Source organism: Melanotaenia boesemani, chromosome 2 (genome assembly GCF_017639745.1).
Source record: "Melanotaenia boesemani isolate fMelBoe1 chromosome 2, fMelBoe1.pri, whole genome shotgun sequence".
Classification (NCBI taxonomy): Eukaryota; Metazoa; Chordata; class Actinopteri; order Atheriniformes; family Melanotaeniidae; genus Melanotaenia; species Melanotaenia boesemani.
In genome coordinates, this window is record NC_055683.1 from 29,019,735 (window position 1) to 29,041,701 (window position 21,967).

The 21,967-nt window shown below is 36.0% G+C and overlaps 2 protein-coding genes across 4 annotated transcripts; one reads left to right on the forward strand and one right to left on the reverse strand.

Annotated features, from left to right (window-relative positions):
* The first annotated feature begins 226 nt into the window (after positions 1-226).
* On the forward strand, positions 227-11,761 carry nprl3 (NPR3-like, GATOR1 complex subunit). 3 transcript variants are annotated; one of them, XM_041969396.1, is made up of 14 exons: positions 227-661; positions 1,187-1,256; positions 2,664-2,702; positions 3,389-3,521; positions 5,436-5,510; positions 7,431-7,584; positions 7,720-7,801; positions 7,887-8,024; positions 9,227-9,383; positions 9,755-9,861; positions 10,128-10,257; positions 10,563-10,752; positions 10,840-11,032; positions 11,388-11,761. In XM_041969396.1, the coding sequence occupies exons 1-14, from the start codon at positions 466-468 to the stop codon at positions 11,551-11,553; spliced, it is 1,830 nt and encodes a 609-aa protein (XP_041825330.1). In that variant the 5' UTR covers positions 227-465; the 3' UTR covers positions 11,554-11,761. The 3 variants fall into 3 exon arrangements, with proteins under 3 accessions (XP_041825330.1, XP_041825338.1, XP_041825339.1); XM_041969404.1 differs by having other exon boundaries at positions 7,723-7,801; XM_041969405.1 differs by lacking the exon at positions 2,664-2,702.
* Positions 11,762-12,233: 472 nt separating this feature from the next.
* Positions 12,234-15,162, reverse strand: mpg (N-methylpurine DNA glycosylase). The gene is made up of 3 exons (XM_041969418.1): positions 14,755-15,162; positions 13,158-13,362; positions 12,234-12,888 (listed from the first exon to the last, which is right to left on the reverse strand). Exons 1-3 carry the CDS (start codon positions 15,001-15,003, stop codon positions 12,437-12,439), a joined length of 906 nt encoding a protein of 301 aa, XP_041825352.1. The 5' UTR covers positions 15,004-15,162; the 3' UTR covers positions 12,234-12,436.
* Positions 15,163-21,967: the final 6,805 nt, after the last annotated feature.

Consider the following 21,967-nt stretch of genomic DNA (forward strand, 5'->3'; position numbering starts at 1 on the left):
AAAATATTTGTAAGGTAATTAGTCTCTAAATCACTCTTAAGATGATTATATTGTTACATTATACTATATTTGTAACTATTATTGTAAAGTACTAATAATCAGATTGCATTTCATGTAAGTAAAATGCTGACTTGTTGTGAAGTGCAGGCTGTATCCATACAGTGCTGACGTTGGAGGAAAATGGGTAAATAGGGGGAACCTGGTCGACAACCTTTTCCAAGCCGGACCTTTTTCAAGGCGACACATAACAATCTCAACAATATGGCTACTGTATAAGCGATAATAGTGAGGTTTAGATGGTCTATATATAAACTAAAATCAGTGTAGGGTCTGTGTCTTTGTGTGGCAAACGTTCATATTTATATGAGCTTCCGCTAAAAAAAAAAAAAAAGCTAAACACTGCTGTCACATCGGAGACACGGTTCATTGGGTTGCAGCTAACGTAACTTTAGCTAGAATGCTAACATGATGCTTAACCCATCAGGCGGGTCACTAGATGGCCGAAAATCCATGTATAGTGAGTCACAAAATAACACATACAAAAGTGGGGATAAAACCAGCCCTATTAGCGTCATACTGGTGAGCTCTGGCAGCAGAGGGAACAAACTTCTATTTCGGTACCCCTTCCAACGAGTCGCTGACTGTCCGTCATCTCTTACAGGTAGGCGTAGCATTAGCATCAATCTGAGAAAATTCGTACCCAGCCATACCCAATTACTTAGAATCATCCTAACAACCTAGTGTTGTTGAGAGGTATATGCATGTTCACGGCTTATCATAAATAAATAAATAATTTGATAATACTACAAAAAATATGTGCGGTCTCAGTTACTTAATCCTAAATCACTATGTACAAAATTGGGCATCTTTAAAGTACATCGTGTAACTGGCTGTCTAAGCCACATTCTTTAAATCCTTGACAAACATGCAATAGGAATAATATCCTTATACAAGAGACAATCGGTACATTAGTTGAGTTTCATTGTAAATATCCTTGTATAGATAGATAGATAGATAGATAGATAGATAGATAGATAGATAGATAGATAGATAGATAGATAGATAGATAGATAGATAGATAACAAAACCATAGATACATAGACATAGATAGATCTATGCTAGCGAGCTAGCATATTTTTGACTTGTTTCAGTACTGACTAGCCAATACAATTCATATCTCTTCAAGGGAAACAGCGGAATCCGTATGCACTGAACACAGCTGGTGAAGTTGTTGAAGACCAAGATGGTGATTCAAGGTATATATATATATATATATTATTTATTTATTTTATTTGGTCTTCATATAACATGAAAGGATCAATAAATTGACTACAAGTGGCACAGCTAATTTTGAGCTTCAAACAAATTTTTTTAGGTTTATTATACCCCACCCCACCTTTTCACTTTTGATAAGTGCTTTTTTCCATCAAAAACTTAATGAACATAATAATTAAGCTTATAGAACAAATTATTCAAATGTTAAACTATATCCTCATTTGTCTAAATGTTATCTTTCCATTTGTTGGTTTAGAATTCTTGCTTATCTGAGTTTATAAATTATAAATAAGCCATTAAAATCACCACTTTTAATGGTTTTATGCATTAATATGTTATATGCACCATTTATTTCTACATATGTTAAGTAAACAGCTTCATGCAGTGCATATTAAAACCTCATCAGACCTTTTCCTAGTTAAACCTAAATGGTGAGGAAAATGCTGCTCCATCACTGAATTGGTCATAAACTTTTAAAGAAGAGATAAAGGGAAAAAAAGAGGGAATTTTAACCGTACTACATCCTTTTGTAAATATCCATATGTCATGAAATTATGTAAAGTCTTTTTAATTTACTTAATAAAATAAGTCTGAGAGTGCTTCACAGTAATCCAGCAGATTTGTCAACAGCTATGTTATGTTTAGGTTATTCATTACCCATGTCAATGAAAATCCCAAAACCCAAACAATAAACCTTTCAGTCTTGTCTTTTGTTTTATTTTCATTGTGTTGCTATTTTGCAGATGGTAATGCTGGTCATCCATAGTCATAGTTGGTGTGATTTGCTTAGAAGGCTTTATTAGGCTGCCATAGTAAGAATTCCACCATTTTCTATCAAATTAGCAACTAAGGAATGAGCAGAAACAGCTGTCTGTCAGTCTTAGGTTCATTGGTTTCCAAATGTTCATGACACAGCAGAGCCATACAATTGAATTGTGGCCTATATAAATTCATAATGTTATTGTTAACGTTAAATCTTTGTTAAAAACCAAAAGCGTTTTAGGTAGTCGAGTCATGTGGCAGCTGGATTATAATGACCAGCAAAATGGTGGATATTGTAAAGTGGCTGGTCATGACTGTATAAAAAGTCATGGTTTTATTATTTTGAATGGTGTTTAGAATAATAGTTCTATTTATGATTATTTGAGGCTGGTATTTAGGTTCTCTTTCAAATATTCAAAGAGAGAGATGTGAATTTTACTGACATTACAGCTTAATCACGGGTAAATGAGTAATGTGCTCGAATCAGTACACACCAGCATTTTCACATCACATGTTTGTTTGGGTTGTTTTAATGTCCATTTAATGCATTTAGCCCAAATGTGTGTTGCATTTTCCCTTTTGTTTGCTTTTTTTCTTCTTTTTTTGTGGCCCAATTCCCATTTCAGAGAGCAAACTCCTCTAACTGATGAACAGTTGGTAGCAGGGTAAGACCAAATCATTCTCAACCACCTTCCCTTCGCTTAGATCACCCCTGTCTTTTTTATCCCTTCTTTCCTATTTTGTGTCCCGTATGGATCTCCAACCCTAATCTCAGTAAAATCCCTTGAAATGATGAACTGAGGATGAATTAGTGCTTGGATTAGAGAAATTTAGTTTAAAGCTACTTTTAATTGTCGCTGTCTATATTTTCTCTACCTTGTAGATTCGGCATTACAAGACAAAATTAAAATCAAATGCAAACTACTGTTAAGCAAATACTTTACATTTTTTTTTAAATTGTGGTGGTGGAGTAAGTCCATAATGTGTTTTTTTTTTCTGGAAGTTAACACCTTAATTTTAATCCCTTTGATTGCAGCATGAATTACTTAAGTCAAACCAGCATGAGTCTTTCACGTTCCTCATTCATATACCAAATTCACTTTTTTCTGCCAGGAGGCCTCTTCCGCTTCTCTCCTTTCCAGTAGCCACACAAGCCTTTTTATTTATTGTCTGACTGTTAAATTATATTATAATCAGATACAAATGAAAAATGCTGCCCCTGTTATAGACAGGGTTGTTGAAACTGTATGCAAATACCTAATCTAATCTTTTTCACTTGTCTCAGCTGTTCCTATGCTTTAACCTGTCTTTCCTCACAGTTGTTTATTGAGTCTGTTTTTCCATCTTTGAGGTTCTCAGACATCATCCTGGCCACCATCCTGGCCACCAAGTCTGACATGTGTGGAAAGAAGTTTGAACTGAAAATTGACAATGTTCGATTTGTGGGTCACCCTACCCTCCTTCAGCATCCTCCCATCATCCAGGTAAGAACAAATGAAGTCTGATCAACACTTTCAGCTTTTGAGTTGAACTAGTGTACCATAAAATGTAAACAAGATGTTTTTGTCATTTCAGTTTTTGCTTTGACATCTTTGTCTTCCTCTTCAGGGTTTTACAGTTACTATCCTTTTGAGTAGAATTACTGCCTTCTGGCTGGTTGTGCTTTTATGTACCTAAATATCCATTTTCTTCCCTCTGCTCTGTACCCACACATCCCTAGCCTTCACTCGCCCTGTCCTTATATAAACCATTGAGCATTTAGAATTCTCTCTTCTTCCACCTACATTAATGCTAACAGTTGTTCAGTAAGCTCAACCGTGTAAACATTCAAATAATCTGAAGTACTTATATTATTTTTAGCTGGGTTATTGGAAATCACAACTTGTTTCTGTTGAAAGTGGCACATAATTGCTGTTATTACTGTCCCGGTATGCATAGTCCTTAATTTGATCTGCTGTTTTATTTCTGTGTTGCTTTTCTTGTTATCCTGCTCCCGGTGAGCCTCCAAGACCCTCTTTGTTAGGTGAATTCCTCTGCACCCTCTTATATTTGTCCAGTGGTTGTCTATTAGATATTTCATATGGACCCTTTGGGTGTTTCCTCTGCTTGAAGAATGTAGAAGACTGATTTTTTCATCCTGAAGATGGCACACTGGTGGAGCTTACATTACTCATTGACAAATCCACAGTACACCTGAATTATATTCAGTTCTTGGCTGCTAATAGTATTAATACTATTTACTATACAGTGCTGTTTGAGTTTGTGTGTGAATGGGTGAGTGGGACCTACAGTTAGCAATACTAGAAAAATGCTGTACATATGCAGAATATTCGTGTAAACACTGTCCATTTGATCAGTAATTTGTTGCTCAGAATAACAGTATATTCTGTTGAGTTAGAAGTTTGGACATGCACACTCATTTAGATAAATTTGTAGGCGTATCCAAACTTTATCTAATTCCAAATATTTCAGTGAGCAATGTGCTCTCCCAATTCTTATCCTGCAAGACACAATTTACTACTTTTCTCTACCAAGTGAATTTATATGGTCATTTTGCATCATTGTATGTTTTTTTTTAACTTGTTTGCTTTATTTGTTATTATTCATTTATTATTTATTGCCAATTTATTATCTATTTTGAATTCTATTTTATTTCTGGCTTTGTTGAAACCTATTTTTTGTACCATAGCCCTCTTAAGTTTAAACCAGCTTTACATTTTTTCAGGTTAATTCTAACTTAAGCAGTGCCCCCTACTGACTACTTTTAAGGGTTTCAATTCCCTAAATCCATTTCCAGGATATTTAATTGAGGGCATAAACCAGGGCTACCCAGTTCGGTCCTGCAAGGGCTGCAGTCCTGCTTCAACACATTTGAATCAAATTAAATGGATCCAGCAGCCTATGAAGTTATGCTCAATGACTTATTAATTAGAGGCAGGTGTGTTGGAGCAGGGAAACATTAAAGACTGTGGTCCTCATAGAACTGAATTGAGTAGCCCTGGTATAGGTCATGATAAAATGTGAAATACACTAAACTTTTCAATCCCTCTTCAATACCCCCTGTGAAAATAAAAAGAATTCAAGAACACTTACTGTATGGAAATATGAAAATGACCTAAGCATTTCTGTGATGCAGGCTGAGTCTGAACTTAACATTTTAATTATGACAATGTCAAAACCTCTAGTGTAAACAGGTTATATGATACTGTGTTGAAACAGCTTTATTTATTTTCTATTCTTTTTTTATGATTGTTTGTTTCAAATCTTTGAAAGCAAATGCAACAGAATGCTAAACTTTTTTTATTTATTAAATAAGAGACCCACTTTTTAAATTTCAACTTAGCTTGTTTTTCTGTCTGATAAATACAAATAAATACACTGTCCTTTTTGTTTTGCAGGTCTCCAAAGCAGATCCTTCACCTAAAAGAGAAATGCCTACGATGATCTTGTTTAATGTGGTGTTTGCACTAAGGGTATAAACAAGACCTTTCTTTCTTTTTTTATATAGTTAATTACTATATTATAATAATAAAAAAACATTTTGGTCTATGTATAAATGTTAATATTGTAGCCTTAAAGCTCATTTCATGTTTCATTACTAGGATTTACATTAACAGCAAAACAAATTTAATTATTTTTATTATTATTTGGCTTATTTTAGCTGACTGTGGGTGGGACATGTAGAGTTTATGTTTCTTTTAATCTGAATTCTGTGAATGGGAGTGGTGTGAGAGTGATAACACTCCATTATCTCTGACAGCCTGGGAAACAAGGGAGGAGGGGCTACTTTTTAACGCTTAATCATGCTTTTTAACAAGGCACAGCCCCGTTCCTCCCCATGCTGAGTCATGGTACTAAGTAAGTTCCAGCATTGCTAAAATGGGGTTAAAAGTGCTCTGTCATGTTTGGTGCATAATATTTGCCCAGAAACTGTGATATTTTTACAGCTGACAGCTCCAAATGGACAAAAGTCTGTCTAAATTTTATGAAAATGACAGTGTGATTGAGCAGTTCTGTTCCTTTTTATTCAAAATTGTATATGACCCTGGTGTTAAATTGTTTTTATATATAATTCCCTTCTATAATAACATTTTAGCAACTGAGCTATGTATTATTTGTACTTATTTATTATATTTTCACCCTGACTGTTTATTTTGTGTTGTCAGTGCTTTGTTTAAACAGAAATTATAATTATTATTCAATGCAACACACCACTAATATTAAACTCTAGAACTACAACCCAGATGATGCAAAGTATAACTCAGCACATTATAGGTGATAGTTGTATATTGCAAGACTTATTGTATAGAATTATATAAAGAATATTGTTTCAGATATATATTTTGATATTAACCCTTTGATGCATAGTGTCCACTACAGATTAATCATATTTAAAGGCCATTTTTAAATGTATGAATGGGTGTGGAGCGTACATTAGCAACTTCATTGGACATTAGTGAGTCACCAATACTATGCCATAAATAAATACATTTGATAAAGTATATATACATTCATTGTAATTATCCACGTTTGCTTCAGTGATAAACAGGACAAGAAAATGATCCAGGTGTTTTTATAGAAAATTTATATTAATATGACAAGATATTATTTTATAAATATTATAATATAAATATTTATAATAGATCAAATAGAAAAAACATTATACTGAGTAAAAGTTAAAATAAGGTTAAAAAACAGAAAAACATCAATGTGCATCTTTGTAGAAGTAAAATTTTATTTAAAAAAATTTACTGTTTTGTAATAATTCATGCAATTGTTTGCACCAGTGTTGTAGGGTTGACATGATTAGAAAGTTTTAGTAGATGATGTGTATTATTATATGACTATTATACTATAAGCCTATTAATAATTTGATAGCTCACCTGACCTTCATAAAGAATAACAGATATGTTTGGAAAGGAATACAAGAGCTAAAATTGCTATTATGCCATGTTCACAGCAGAGGACAAATATGCAACAAGATAATCATTAAAAGGGTGTCGACCTTTTCAATAAACTGTATTAAATGGTTAAACACAACGTGGAAATATAACTGAGTGAAGAATATATTGTTTATGATTATTTGGAATAATTGCAGCTGTACAATTAATCTGCTTGATCTTGCTTGCTATCAGACAATATTCTTATATATGGAGCTAAATTGTCATATATTGTAGATTTAAAAGGCATACACAGAGTATTTTCAATATTTTAGCTTACAATGTACCTAACTGATCTGAGCTACAGATTAAAGAGCATGGGATGCACATGCAGCAAGTAGTAATCACCTTGTTTCATACATAATACATAGATGCTGCTGTTTTTTATTCATTTATATTTTTATGGTCTAATTCCAAAACTTTAAATTGTCTGTCTCTTATTTGGTCTTTTAGGCAAATGCTGACCCATCTGTCATCAGCTGCATGCATAACTTGTCTCGGCGCATTGCTATAGCCCTGCAGCACGAGGAGCGCCGCTGCCACTACCTGACCAGAGAAGCCAAACTGATGCTGGCTGTCCAAGATGAGATTACCACGATGACTGAGAGTGAGACACCCACTCAGTATTAACAAAAGAATAATTAACCAAAATAAAAGAATCTATTGTAATTTTTTCATTGATAAATGTAAAGCGGTGGCTTGCCAGCATATTCAAACTGTGCTTTATTTCTCCCCATGTCAGCAGATGGAATCCCCCAGTCCCCATTTAGGCAAATTCTTCCTAAATGTAAGCTTGCAAGGGATCTGAAGGAGGCTTATGACAGGTGTGTGCCTAAACACTTAGACATCTTTTAAAAAGATTTTCTGACCCTAAAAGACATATTGATTCTAATATGGATGGTTTTTCAGCCTTTGTACAACTGGTGTGGTGCGACTACATATTAACAACTGGCTAGAGGTGAGCTTCTGTTTACCACATAAGATCCACAGGATTGGTGGCAACTATATCCCCCCAGAGGCATTAGAACGGAGTTTGAAGGCCATAAGGTATATGAGGATTTTTGTTTTAAACATTTTTTTCCCCTTTGGCATCTCTGACATAGAACTTTATTAGACTTGCAGTATTATTAGAAGTGACTTCTTTGCAATAAATTGATGTATAGAAAGTCTTAACTCTTGTGTGTAAAATAAAACCATGAACTACAATTGTGGTTCTTCTGGCTGTGATATTTAAAATGGCCTATCATAAGCAGCCACATGTACTCCACCCAGCAAGCCCCTTCTCAACACATCAACACATGTAAGAAGTTAGAAGATATGTCAATAAAGATAAAGCTTTTTCTTAGCCAATATTTACTATTGCAGTAAGTAACTATATATATATACCGGTACATATTGTCTGATTACTGTCACAGACTGATTGTATTTTGTAAAACTTTCTAGCTGGTTAAAAGTTTTACAAAATCTGACAATTTGTACCGGTAGGTACAATGTATTCCCCTTACTTGATTTAGGAAAAAAGACTCATTACAAGTAATAAATTAATTATATGAACCCACACAAACACACAGATACATTGAGTTGACCAATAAATAAACATTTATGCAATCTTCAAGTGTCTGTGTTTTTAACCTATTTCCTTGATCTATGTTACTGGACAAAGTGTTGAGCCACAAATCCGCTGAACTGGTTAAAAAGTCTTTTGCCTTTGAAACTTTTTGTCTAATCTCATATCAGTGTGTTAGATCAAAGACAGATTTGTTTTTACCAGTTCTCATAAAGCTGTATTTAAATTAGGATTCTAAAGTTGAGTGAGAATTAGTATTTAGTATAGATATTATATGGAAAATCCATACCATGCTTTCTGTGGATCATACTGCCACCTACTGCCAGTTCAGCAAACTGAACTTGGCCTAGTTTTTGATCAACATTAGTCTCTTTTGTTGTGTTTTTTCAAGTTAAAATGAATGTGAATGAGTGCCAGCTGGGATATTTTATGATGCTTTGAGGTGTTATTTTCTATTTGATTGAATCATTCAGACCCAATGCTTTGTTTAGAAAACCTTAAATTAGAATGTTTTCTATTTTTTTTATATATATTTTTAATGTGTGGCTTGAAAATAATTGCTCATATTGCTGCAGACTACAGACTTCAACAGATCTACACCTGTTTATAAAAGTAGCCAGTTTGCTTCTGGACAAATTTATATCTGCAATTTTATATATATATAATATCTTTGATCTTGCAGGCCATATCATGCTCTGCTGCTACTGGAAAATGAAAAGGCATTACTTAACCAGCTTCCATTGGACTGCTCACCTGCGATGGTGCGGCTAATAAAAACCTGTTCAGCAGTGAAAAACCTGCAGCAGCTTGCACAGGATGCTGACCTGGCCTTACTTCAGGTGCACATCCTTCACCTCATTCACACTTTTCACATGCACCATATATATATATGAGATAAATAGATAGATAGATAGATAGATCCCTTTAGGTATATGTTATACTATTGAAATAATAATGAAAATAAAGAAAGAAAATAGATGCAGAGTGCCTATTTCTGTAACTGGAGTGATGTTCACTGAGTCACAAATAAATACATAAAATTGTTTTGCTGTTTTATTTTTGGCATCTTACCGCCATCTAGTGGACAAGAGGCAGATTGTAAATAGATCATTTACGTTTTGTATAGCACTTAAATTTCGCTTTAGTAGCAAATTTTCTCCCTTGTTTCATGTTATTTCACATCATAAATAACTTTTATGTCTTTACTCAGATCTTTCAAATTGCTGCTCACTTGGTTTATTGGGGCAAGGCAATCATCATCTACCCACTTTGTGAGAATAATGTCTACATGTTGTCTCCTCATGCCAACATCTGCCTGTGAGTATGTTTAATCTGATGTAATTTAGTTGGTTGTATCAGTCACAGAAAAGCTAATTAATCATAATTATACTATTTGTCCGTGACAATGCTTAATAAAGGTTTCAAAAGCAGATTTTTATAACTGTTACATTCTGATTTCCAAAACTTGTTAATTCATTTTAACATGGGCTATATCAAACATATTAACAGTATCACTCCTCTGACAATGAGTTTTGGTTATGATTTTTTTTTTAAACCTTGTTCACCATTTTTTCTCTAAATAGATACTCTTCACCGGCTGAGCAGTTTGCCCAGCAGTTTTCTGGTCATGATTTGCCCTCCATGTTGGCCAAGTTCTCACTGCCTGTCTCACTGTCAGAGTTTAGAAACCCCCTTGAAGCACCTGCACAGGAGGTAAGATTCTTGTAACAGGTGAAATAAAGTGAATTCCCTAAAAAAAAACAGAATATAGATAATGAAAATATTAGGAAAAGAAGTCCCCTGGCTTTAAAATGTATCGTTAGTGTGTATTTTGGTGAAATAATCTAATTAAATTCCCAACCTTCATTTTTATGAGAACAAGATCAGCATCATGACTTGAATTATTGACCTAAATAAGGTTTAAAACATGTAACCTGGTTACATAAACTTGTTCAGTTTTACTTCAATTTTAGTCTGAACACAGCTGTACTGAAGTTTGCTTTTTTGATTCTGACTAGGCCCAGTTGATCCAGATGGTGGTTTGGATGCTCCAGCATCGTCTGCTTATCCAACTGCACACCTATGTTTGCCTTTTGGTACCACCCAGTGAGGATGAGCCTGGACTGAAAGATGAAGAACTTCCACTAGCTGCACGAGTGGGAGGCCGGAGTCTCAGCACTCCAAGTGCTCTTAGTTTTGGTTCACCAAGTATGCCCTCCCTCAGCTCTCTCCTTTGCTCAGACATTTAATCGATTATATCAAATGTATGAATTTCTGTCTTCTCCACGTGTGCAGCCAGCAGTGATGACATGACCTTAACCAGTCCCAGTATGGACAACTCCAGTGCAGAGCTGCTGCCTGGTGGAGACTCCCCACTCAACAAAAGGATGACAGAAACACTGCTTACAAGCCTGTCAGAGCACGAAAGGCAGGTTATTCTCAACATACCTGCCGCGCAAAATCCAGAGGATCTGCGAATGTTTGCCAGGTAACTGAGTTTTTGCTTTCATCAGACAAGAACAGCGCTTGTTTTGTTTTGGTTTTTATGCAAAAACTCCTAACACTGTAACTGCAGATGTGGTTACTCATGATGTTATAAATCAACTTAAAGCTTTGTTTCTTTGACAAAGGATAATTGTTACTGTAATAATGTCAACAAAATATTGTGACATTTTATTTAGAATTGTTTGACTGCGAATACTGTGAACATGGAAATCAGTGATGTGTGTGAACTAAAGGAAACCACCATCAAAGCTGCAGAAGTCATGTCTCATTGAATGAAACTACATTCGCTTTTTTTCTTTCTTTCTTTCTTATTTGCCTGTTATATTGTTTGCCTCCAGGTTGCTGCACTATTTCCGGGGACATCACCACCTGGAAGAAATTATGTTCAATGAAAACATGAGGAGATCGCAGCTAAAGACGCTGTTTGACAAGTTCCGAAGTGTCCTTGTTGTGACCAATCATGAAGATCCCATTATTTCCATCTTTCAGTCACCCATGGAGTAGTGACACATAGACAGCATCAACACTCAGTGACTGGAAAACGTGCCAGCTTAAAAGCAGTTGCTCACAGCTAAGTGCACTTGCTCAAAGATGCTGTTTTACAACAGACTGGCATGACTACATAAATGTGTGCAAATTTACAAAATGTAGAAACTATTTTCTTCCTGAGCAAAATAATTGTTTACAGTATTAAATTATTTTTTACATACCGGATATGCCTTTAGGGTATTCACTGTGAATACTGGAAGGATGCACATATTTGATATTACCATTCAGAGAGGCATAATGAGTAATGATTATTCCAGGCTTTTCAGTTATCTCTGCTTAGGTATCCCAAAGGTGGTGAGAGACCGACTACAAAAAGAAACAGAAGAGTCTAAAACATCAGAGAGTCTGTTTTTCTCTGAGGGAAATGGAGTGTTCCAAACATCTGTGAAATCACTGAGAGAATTTCCCAAGTGTGAATGTTTATTGAGAAACACAGATGAAACTAAAATCAGAAAGACTGTAGAGTATGTATATGCACAATTCCTTCTTTCCCCACTAGCACAGATGAGCTGAATTTTACTTTTGTTCACATATAATCCATTACTTTTATGTAAAAATTCCCATCAGTTAACACATTGTGTCATGATTAGCTAGGAAACCTTTTTTTTTTTTTTTTTTTTTTTTATATATATATATACATATAATTAAATTGCCAACCAAATATTTGACACTTAACAGAGGTGCCAACATAAAAAAAGTACATTTTTCAAGTACTATTTTCTTGTGTAAGGAACAGTGTATCTCCAAAAAGCAAACAGAAAATTCCGCTTTTGGTTCGGTCTAAATGGTTAACTTTAAAAAGGGAACAGATGGCAGAGTAGTTCCAGGAATATTCCTGTTAAGTTTTTTTGACATTAGGTTGTCCCGTCTCAGACTTCACATCTGAGGGACCTAAATCGTTCATTAGATTTCCAGACAAAGACTGTCTCTCTGCTTCTTTATTCACAACACTAACACAGGGGTGCCCACGAAGATAGAACCGCCAGGGCTTCTTGGCCCAATCCCCATGGGACTCAATTCCAATGCGTGGTGCTGATACTATATCCTGGGGTTTTGTTGGACTTGGATATGGATCTCTCTCCAGCCACACCTCTGGATCTGAAGCCAAGTCCCGACGGTCAAAACAACGGAGTATATTTAGAGCCTGGCAGAGCTTTGAAGGCCCGTTGCAGAGCTCTTTGTCCTTCAGTTGACTGGCTCCCTCCTTGCGTCTGGCTGCCCTCAGCTCCCTCATGATGGGCTGGCCCTGCAGGGGCTCCAGTGAACGTAGCAGCACAGCAGCACCCTCCCCTATGTAAATCACACAATATGCATCAGTCAGCAAGACTCCACACTATCTTCCTTTTTATTAACAAATAATAAAAAACACAAACAGCTAAGTAGTTTTGTTAAGTTAGTATTGTCACATTAATGACAATCATGTAAAGGAGGGGAAAATTAACCAAAGTAGGCCTTTCAGCATCTTTCCAATATCACGCTAGCATCAGAGGGAACCAGTAAACATAATAAATGGTAAAATGTCCACATAATGAGACATAGTTGGTGTGTAATGTCCTTACCTTCACTGGAGACATTCATACAAAGATAGATGCCATAGATTGGATACACATAAATTGTGCCTGGCTTCATAAACATGGCTGTGTTCCTCTTGGTACGTTTGCCTCCTGCTGAGTGTGACGCCTTATCCTCCCCTCCAAGGTAGGCTTCAGTTTCAACTATCCTCCCTCGCAACTCGGTACCATCTGCACACTTGCGGACCAGCACCTATCAGGAGAAGGCCAATTTTGTTTCTATTATGACTGTTCATCACATAGGGAAAGTGTTCAAATGTTATTTTGTAAAACACTCTGTTTTGCTTTTGACTATTGTGATTTGACTGTAGTGGAGTGTATCTCAGCAGGGTACACTCTGGTCAGGTCACCAGTCCATCACACAGCCAACACAGACAAACAAGACATCCATGCATGCTCATACTTACTTAAATATATACATCAATCAACCTAAAATTGATTGATGATAAAAACCCTGATGGTGCGGGCCAAAAAATCCTACTCTCAACTCCAAAAATGTGCCTGTAGAAGCATGATTTGTGTATAACAATATGGTTTGGTCAAAATGTTAGTTAGGTTGGTTGAATTAAAATATATTACATGTCTTTTGTAAAGAGCAATGTTTCTTTTAAATAACCTTTAGATTGACGGCCTTGGTTTTCAGCTATTACAAATGGTTTTCATACTGCATATTAATTGGCTCCCAATTTATCATTTGATTGATAAATTTGTCAATAACTACAGAAGAAAAAAATGGTATAGTAAGTATTTCTAGTTAGTGTCAGATTAAGAAATTGTTGTTGCTCTGAGAAGATTATTCCTAATGACGCATTTGACTTTAGCTCAGATATAAGTGTCATTTCCTCTACCACTATATATAACACGTATGGGTATTTATTTTTGTTTGCAAGCATTTCAAGTTGAAATGGCAGTGAAACCACAAAGCAATAGCAAGATATTTTCACAGCTACGCCCTCTAATGTAGAAGGTTTGATAAAATCATTTAAAAAAATGGTGATTAAACGTCTCATAATGCTGCCATTAGGAGAAGGCAACACAAGCACAGCAGGTCAGAGACAATCACACATGGTTTACAGTCTTGTTGATTACTTTTCAGTGTTATGAAATATGGATTGTGATCACCACTCTTGATAAATCTAGCGTTGGAAGGGTCAGATACTCATCTGAGACTTGAGGTTCGGATGCCAAAACCCCTGTTTGGCCTGTAATACTGTGGTATTTCTATTTGAATTTCCCTCTAAGTTGTTGTTTTTGTTTGTTTTTCTTTTCTCAGTTGCATTTATAGGGCCTACCAATATTGAAATTAAACATGTCTTTGAAATGTGGGAATCGTTTTGTCAGTGCTTGTTCTGGAAACATGGAATGGGCATGTTTCACACAAGACGACGTAGAATTCACTTTTTATATCAGTATTTAAATAAATAAATACTGAATTGGCAAGTTAATATAAAGCTACGTAGACTACTACGTTAAGACTATAGTTACCGGAAACGACACCGTTTTAAAATAGCAATTGTATGGGATCTGTGTACCTTCTCAAATTCACAATGATAATAATAAAAAAAATAATAATAATGAGCAGTACCTTGCCAAGGAATGCTTTAGCCAAACTGATGCAAGGCTGGCTGAAGAAACCCTCCCCCAGTCTGGGCTGTTGATCATTGTTTCTGAAATAATAACTTTGTTCGGTCTCAACACTTTTCTCATTTTCACATTTAAGCTTGGCAGGTGAATCTTTAAGTTTCTGTTCCGTCCGGTTTCTGTGGTTGTTCAATGATCCTGACTGTTCATGTGCTACTGTTAATGTTAGCATCTTTCTCTTTCTTCCTGCCATAACCTTACTGTAAATTTCGTCAGACTTAAAAGTAAAATATTTTCATTGACTGTATCTTGATAAACTCGGCAATACCTTTAAGTATTTGCAGACACTGTGACCTCAGTAATAATTGGCTCGTGCTAACACACAGGAAGTAAACGGTTGTTTTGTGTTTCTTAAAGGGCCCGCTCCCTATTTTGAGTACGAAAATTAGATCAATGCTTTATATCTTATTGCTATTTAATAGGAAGTGTAATTGTTATAGTTATGCATGATTCATCTCATGTCCTCGCAGTTTTTTTAAAGTTAAACATGTCTTTGCTGTTAACTCTAGAGAAAAAGAGAAAACTATATATTATTGTGCTATGACACTAATATACAATACTTATCCATGAAGCCTGATGCAACCAATCAGATGGTCAGATTACAAATCTTAAAGACTAAAGACCTGGATGACTCTAAATTTTCTCCTTTTAAATTCAGACAAAACTGAGGTTATTGTCTTTGGACCTGAAATAAACTTAGAACAAAATGGTCTATGTAATTAAACTGGATGGCATTAATTTGGCTTGGACTACAGCGAGCAACCTTGGAGTTATTTTTGACCAGGATTTGTCCTTTGGTTCACTTATAAATCAGGTTTATAGAATTGGTTTCTTTTTCTTGGGAGACAGACACCCACTCTGCATTTAAGATTAGGCTTAAAACCTTCCTCTTTGGTAAACCTTACAGTTAGGGGTGGTAAGCCATCCCTTAGTTATGCTGTCATAGGCTTGCACTGCAGAGCGAAGTCTCATGATGCCCTGAGTACTTCCTTCCCTTTTTGTCTCAGCACTCTATTTTCCATGTATAAACTTATGAGAACATTGGCATCCCCTCTTCTCAGCAGGTCTCCCTTACTAAAAGTTGCAGTGCCTGTTGATGTCTCTTTCCTGTCCTCTTCACTCCAACTGGTCCAGGCAGATGGCCGCCCACCCTGAGCCGGGTTCTTCCAGAGATTTTTCCTTTCCACTGTCACCTGCCACCCCGTGCATTCTTATGATGGGGGACTAAATCAAAGTTATGATTTGATGGAATCCGTTGGTTTCCTTAGCTAGACTATTATTGTTCATGATTTGGCTTGTATGAGTCCTGACTGGATCACAATGAACTGGTTTGAACTGATTTGTCCTTAAAATGCCCTAAGATGACGTTGTGAATTGGCAGTATACAAATTAAGCTGAACTGAATGGAAGGGAATTGACCTTAACAGCTACTTTGCAACCTGTGGCCTTCTCCTGCTGCTGTCTTATCTTTTCAACCTCATTTGGATAATGATAGGTTATAAATAGAGAATGCGTGCTCTTGGTTGCTTTAGACTGCCTCTGCTGAGGAAGTAGATGGCGCCAGTTTGGCCCCAAGGACTGCTGCTCCATGTGACTCTTTGGAAGACTAATTGTGTGTGACATGTCTGTGCCACATATTTTAGCTTCATGAGTAGAGTACAAGTGTACTGAGGAGACAAAGTGCTGATTGTAAAGTGTACATGGCTGCATGTTTATGATGACGATGTGATTGAATTAAACCCACCTAAGTTTGTTTTTGTTAGGTTCTTTTTTTTAAGTAAGAAAAACACTTTTATCTGGCCTATTTTAGATAGATGATGGATTTAAATATAAAAAAAGAAACACTTGTAGGTTACTTTGATATTGACATGCAATCAACAACACCCACACCTCTGATTTTTCTGTGTATTTGTCTGCCTATGCAGCTATAACACCATCAGATCAACATCCAAAAGAATTCATCAGTTGCAGGAGCTCTGAAAACTTAGCTAACCAACTTGTTTAGGTTGTACACTCAAGGGGCAATCTTCTTTCTTGCTAGTTTTAGCAGAATTTAAGTTTATTCACAAGGAAAACCTTTGTTGACTGGGTCAGATAGATGCTACATCATTTTCTACACTGTAAGAGCTGTTCCTTTTGTGGCTCTGCTGCTGCAAGTTTGCCCCACAGTGCCATTTGTCAAGCCTCCCTGTGGTTCTGATGTTCCTCTGCCTGCTGTGCTTAATGTTGACAGTGTTTTGCTGCAGATTCTTCTGCACAGAGTGAGTTCTGAAATCCCCCACATATGATAATGAAGCCCTTTCTTGCATCTTGCAGCTCAGTTGGTGTTTTGATGCTATTTCTGTATATTTCTATATTAGTTTCTATGCAATTATCTTATTTTACAGAACCATTCAAGCAAAATTTGTTGTGATTTCATTTATTTATTTAACAAAGTGGACCATAAAAGAAATGAGCCGTATTAGAATATTTGCATTTATGATTGAAAAATATGACAAAAACCCATTCAGTAATTATGACCCTAAAGAACTGCAGTGATCTGTTGAAGTTCCAGACAAAAATCTGCTGATCATGTGCAGCAGAAGTCTCTTGGCATGGGCTGTTGACTTTGTCATCACTAGTGAACCAGTGAGGGCCATTGTCTGCAATGACTGTGTTTCCATTGCCTTTCAGGAGTACTATGCAGATTGGGCCATGCCACTGTCATTGTTGCTGCCACTGATAATCTTAGTAATCACATTTTGGCATTGCATTCTGGATCACTTTCATCTCCAGCAGGCACCTCGCCGCTTGCGACACTGAGCAGGAACACTAGAGACTCATCTGTTTGTGCAGATGGACAAGCAGAATGCTGTCTGACTATAAATATCTTACTAAAATATGAGTCAGAGAAACATATACTGGATATGGATTTAACTTTTAGCGTATATGGTTCTTGTTATACAGGGCAAATTAGAAAGAGATTTTTCATTGGGTGTATGATTAGCTTAAGTTCATGTCTGAATTTTTTATAACATGTCTTTAATCTGTAAAAATACATTTATAAGCTGTATATAGTTTCACAGTGGCTAATTGCTATCTTTGGTTTATAACTAGCTCCCTAAAATATTGCATCTCACACTTGACTGAAATGAAGTAACAAGCTAAAATAATAAGACTATTTTTGTCTTTTATGTGAAATGTAAGTTTTAAATATCGTAATTGGAAACATTAAAGACATATATTTTTAACAATGATGTGCTTTCCTGCATAAACTGTAAGTTTAAAGAAAATATAAAATGACAGTTTTAATCCTTGGCTTGCTCATATAGTTTGATTTTTTTTTCTCTTTACAAAAATCTTTACAAGTAATTGAATCCCAAATCAGAATAGCAACACTTAACAGATCAAGTGTCACATATTACAGAAACCAATCCAGCTGCATGATGGCAGTGTTGCAGTTTTTAGTGAAACACTGCTAGTTTTACTTTTACAGACTTACAGTTTAATTGCTTTAATGACAGCCAGGTTTAAAAGGGACATGATGTTAGTTGGTGTAAATAAACCTGATAGACTATTAGTGGCAATGCATCATAGCATTTGAGATGCTGAAGTAACCTCTTGTCTCAGTCTGCGCTCGGTTGTGTTGTTGCATGAGCAATCCTTATAAACTTTTTTCAGAGATGTTTTTATAGTGATGAGAAAAACAAATTAGAATAAAAAAACAGCCATATTTAATCTACCTTTTACAAAATAATTTATTATTTAAGTTTTTTTTTATTATTATTTATTTATTTATAAACATGGACCCCATGTAAGGAAAACTGACTATTTCTTCATGTCAGCTGTACTATTTCTTGCTTGGAAAAGGAACATGTAACTAACATTAATCTAAGTAACATCCCTACATAAGAAAAAGGAATTTTGAAAGATTGTCTGTTGCTAAGACTGTAGGCAGTGGAATCTGGTAGCTATTTACATGCAATGGGATTAATAATTGATGATAATGAATGATTCATGACCGTCTTTCCTTGTTTGCAACAGAGGTGTGTTGTGTGCTGCACAGGTGGCTGGTCTCTCACTGGAAGATGGAAGCATTACTTCAAATGTGACCTAGTTTACACAAGTGCACAATAAAGTTATGCACTGGAAGAAACAAGATTGTCTCTGTCCACATCTGGGGATCTACAAGTGCATGCAAGTTATATGGCCATATGTGAGTGTACATTGTACATTAGGGTTGTTTTAGTTGATCATTTAAAGACAAAAACTTTCGGCAGTTTGGTTTATTGATTGATTTATTCAGCCCTCTGACCTTTCTTGGATGATAACAATATCTATGTGTCAGCTAACACCTGTAGCTCTAAGAGAGAGTAGCTGTTGAGTCACACAGGGAGGGAAATTCCTGCCTCAGATCTTACTTATCTAAAAAACAAGGGCATATAAATCTACATAATATCTACCACACAGTGAAAGCTGCTCATACTCCTACCGCTGGAACATATTATAGTAATAAGTTGCCTTTATCATTAATACTGCAACATAATTTAACACCATAAGCCTTGAATGTTCCATCAGAATGACTTCAAACCACATTTGAAGTCGCACCTCATCCAATGCTGAGAAAACGTGTTGATGTAGAGATGTAGAGAGATGAGAGAGTAGAGAGTGACGTGGTAAATCATGTCATCCCTTTGCGAGCAAAAATAAATTTTTTACCCCAGAAAGGATTGTCTTTCCTTTGTCTCTGAGGAAAGAGGAAGCAGTTTATGGACCGTTTGACACTGTCCCTTTAGTTAAACATTATCCTTGCACTCAACCCTTTTATCTGAGTTTGACTGATGGGCCTTCGGGGGGCCTTGAGTGCTCGTACAGGTTCTGTGTAGCTTCCGTAAAGCTGCTTTGACCCAGCTTCAACCCTCCTTAGTCTCAGGGGAAACTTCACTATTAATTACTGTGACTTCATGGTATATCAATCAGCAACTCCTGGTAGGTCATTGAACCACCCTTACAAAGCAGAGTATATGTAAAAGAGTTGATGAGGTCTGATAAACTCATTCCAGAGGTGGAAATATGATCGCTTATTTAATGCAGGAGGATGTTTCTGAATGAGATTGATTTGAAGTGTTGCTCATGCTAGCCGACATTCATGTGTGTGAGATGAATAGGAAAGCTGTAGATTTATTTTTTTTATTTCTTTTTTTATTTTATTCAGAACCTTGTGTACCAGCTGGTGACTGGTTTGTATCTGTAGGGTTTGATGCCCAATTACAAAATTCAGTGGTGATAGTAAAAAAAAAAAAAGAAAAAGAAAAAACAGGATGATTATTGAAGCAGATTTCTCTTTTGGGAAAAGAGCTGTGTAGGAGGAGTTACAAAATCTCAAAACCACATAGTTATATTTCCTGTATCAGAATTGTGCAATGTCAGAAAGAATGTTAATTGCTTTAGGAATAGGGGCTCGTTAGTAAACACCCCCAGTTCAAGTTGTGGCAAACAAATGCAGGATAAATTTTAAGTTGACTAACACGTAGGCTCCTGTGAAATAGAAAATAACAATAGTTTACAGCAAACACTTTTTTTTAATTTTACTATGAAAAAGCACAATAGATGAAGAATATCTTATCCAAAAATAAACTAAGACACATAAAGACTTCTCCAGATAACTAAGATACTTGTGCCTCAAAATCCCATCTGAGGAAAACCTCATGCTTGGTGCCCCTTGTCAGCAACTCAGATCCTCTCTGCTTCCTAACATCCATCTCACTCCTGAAGAATATTCCCGGTGGATCTGAGCTTTCACTGATGGAATGCAGTGTAATGGTCTTTTCATTAAATGGAGCCACGGGGTGTATTACCCATTGCAGCAGAAGAGGCTTTTTCGAACAAATTAAATTCCCACCTTTGCAGTAAAAGAAAAGAGTTTTTGATTTTCCATTTGGATTTGGTTTTGTTACAAAACAGCATAATTATATTATTTTATGTTGCTGTTAATATTTCCACCTTGTGTGATGCATAGCCAACATACTGCACGTGTTGCAGATTACAGTAGATTCTGATTATGACTGATATATTTAGTGACATTGCACATGCACACAGTTCTCAGGTGAAGTTTGCTTTAGTTAGCTCAGCAGATCCAGAATAAAGCCTAGTGTGAAGCTTCATTATGTAGATGCTCATTCAGTTTTTTCACTTGATCCATAATGATGCAGGATTACGTAATTTCAGTAAAACGTACTGACAGCACAGCATTCATGGGCATGTGATTCATGGGTTGTGATGATCATTGTGTCATGTGGCAAACACCGCATGGTTTGTCCAAAAAGAGGCCTAAAAGTAGAAAAATGTGAAGATTTGTGTTTTAAACTTTGTTGTTGTCATTAAACCTTTTTTCAGAGAAGCAATTATCCCTATCTTACCCATACTCTAACACAGGTTTGCTGAAATATGATTTTGATGTCTTTCAGATGAAAGGAGGTTATTTTTAAAACATCCACATATTTTAGTCCTCTAACAATTTTCCAGATATTAAAGATGCAGTTCAAAAGCAACTTGGTAAACTATGGGTAAAAAAGACCGCAGTGAAGTTTATAATACTAAAATCAATAGGAAGGAGACCGCTCTCAGTACAAAATGTCCTATCCTTGCAACTTTCTTTTTGAAGTTTGCTCAAAGTGTGACATTCTGGCTCTTTGTACAAAAATAAACAATACAATCCCAGAAGATAACAATTGACAGTGATATCTCTGTGATGAGAAAAATGTTATGTAGCCTATTTATTACAAATAATTTGACATTCTGTGTGTTTTTACGGTCTCTTCCTGTTAGTCACAAAGGAACTCCAGACTGACTCTAAAGATTTAAAAATGAACAGCAGACAAAATCGTCAAAACTATGGATTATTTATTTATTTATTTATTCCTCCCAATGTGTTATGGTCTAAACTGCAAACCTACTGAGTTGTGTGATATGCAGCCTGCAGAAAATGTAAAGTTTTAGTGTAGAAATCAGTGTGGGTCATGATGGTCAAGGCTTAGTTCCTTACGCATTATTGGTTAGGATATCGCTTAGTCACCCCCAGTTTAACCTGGGAGAAGCAGCGCCTCCCTGTGTACACACTGATTGGTTAGAGTTGTAGATGGGCTTGACTTCCCCACAGACCGTCTTCAGTCCAGGGC

Bases quoted from the DNA above. Each gene is read 5' to 3' on its own strand.
- nprl3 (XM_041969396.1), top strand. From the start codon at position 466: ATGATGCTTAACCCATCAGGCGGGTCACTAGATGGCCGAAAATCCATG. The intron at 7,585-7,719 runs GTGAGACACCCA...TCCCCATGTCAG, and splicing joins GATTACCACGATGACTGAGA to CAGATGGAATCCCCCAGTCC. The intron at 10,258-10,562 runs GTAAGATTCTTG...GATTCTGACTAG, and splicing joins TTGAAGCACCTGCACAGGAG to GCCCAGTTGATCCAGATGGT.
- mpg (XM_041969418.1), bottom strand. From the start codon at position 15,003: ATGGCAGGAAGAAAGAGAAAGATGCTAACATTAACAGTAGCACATGAA. The intron at 13,363-14,754 runs GTACTGCTCATT...TTCTCCTGATAG, and splicing joins CTAAAGCATTCCTTGGCAAG to GTGCTGGTCCGCAAGTGTGC. The intron at 12,889-13,157 runs GTAAGGACATTA...TGATTTACATAG, and splicing joins TATGAATGTCTCCAGTGAAG to GGGAGGGTGCTGCTGTGCTG.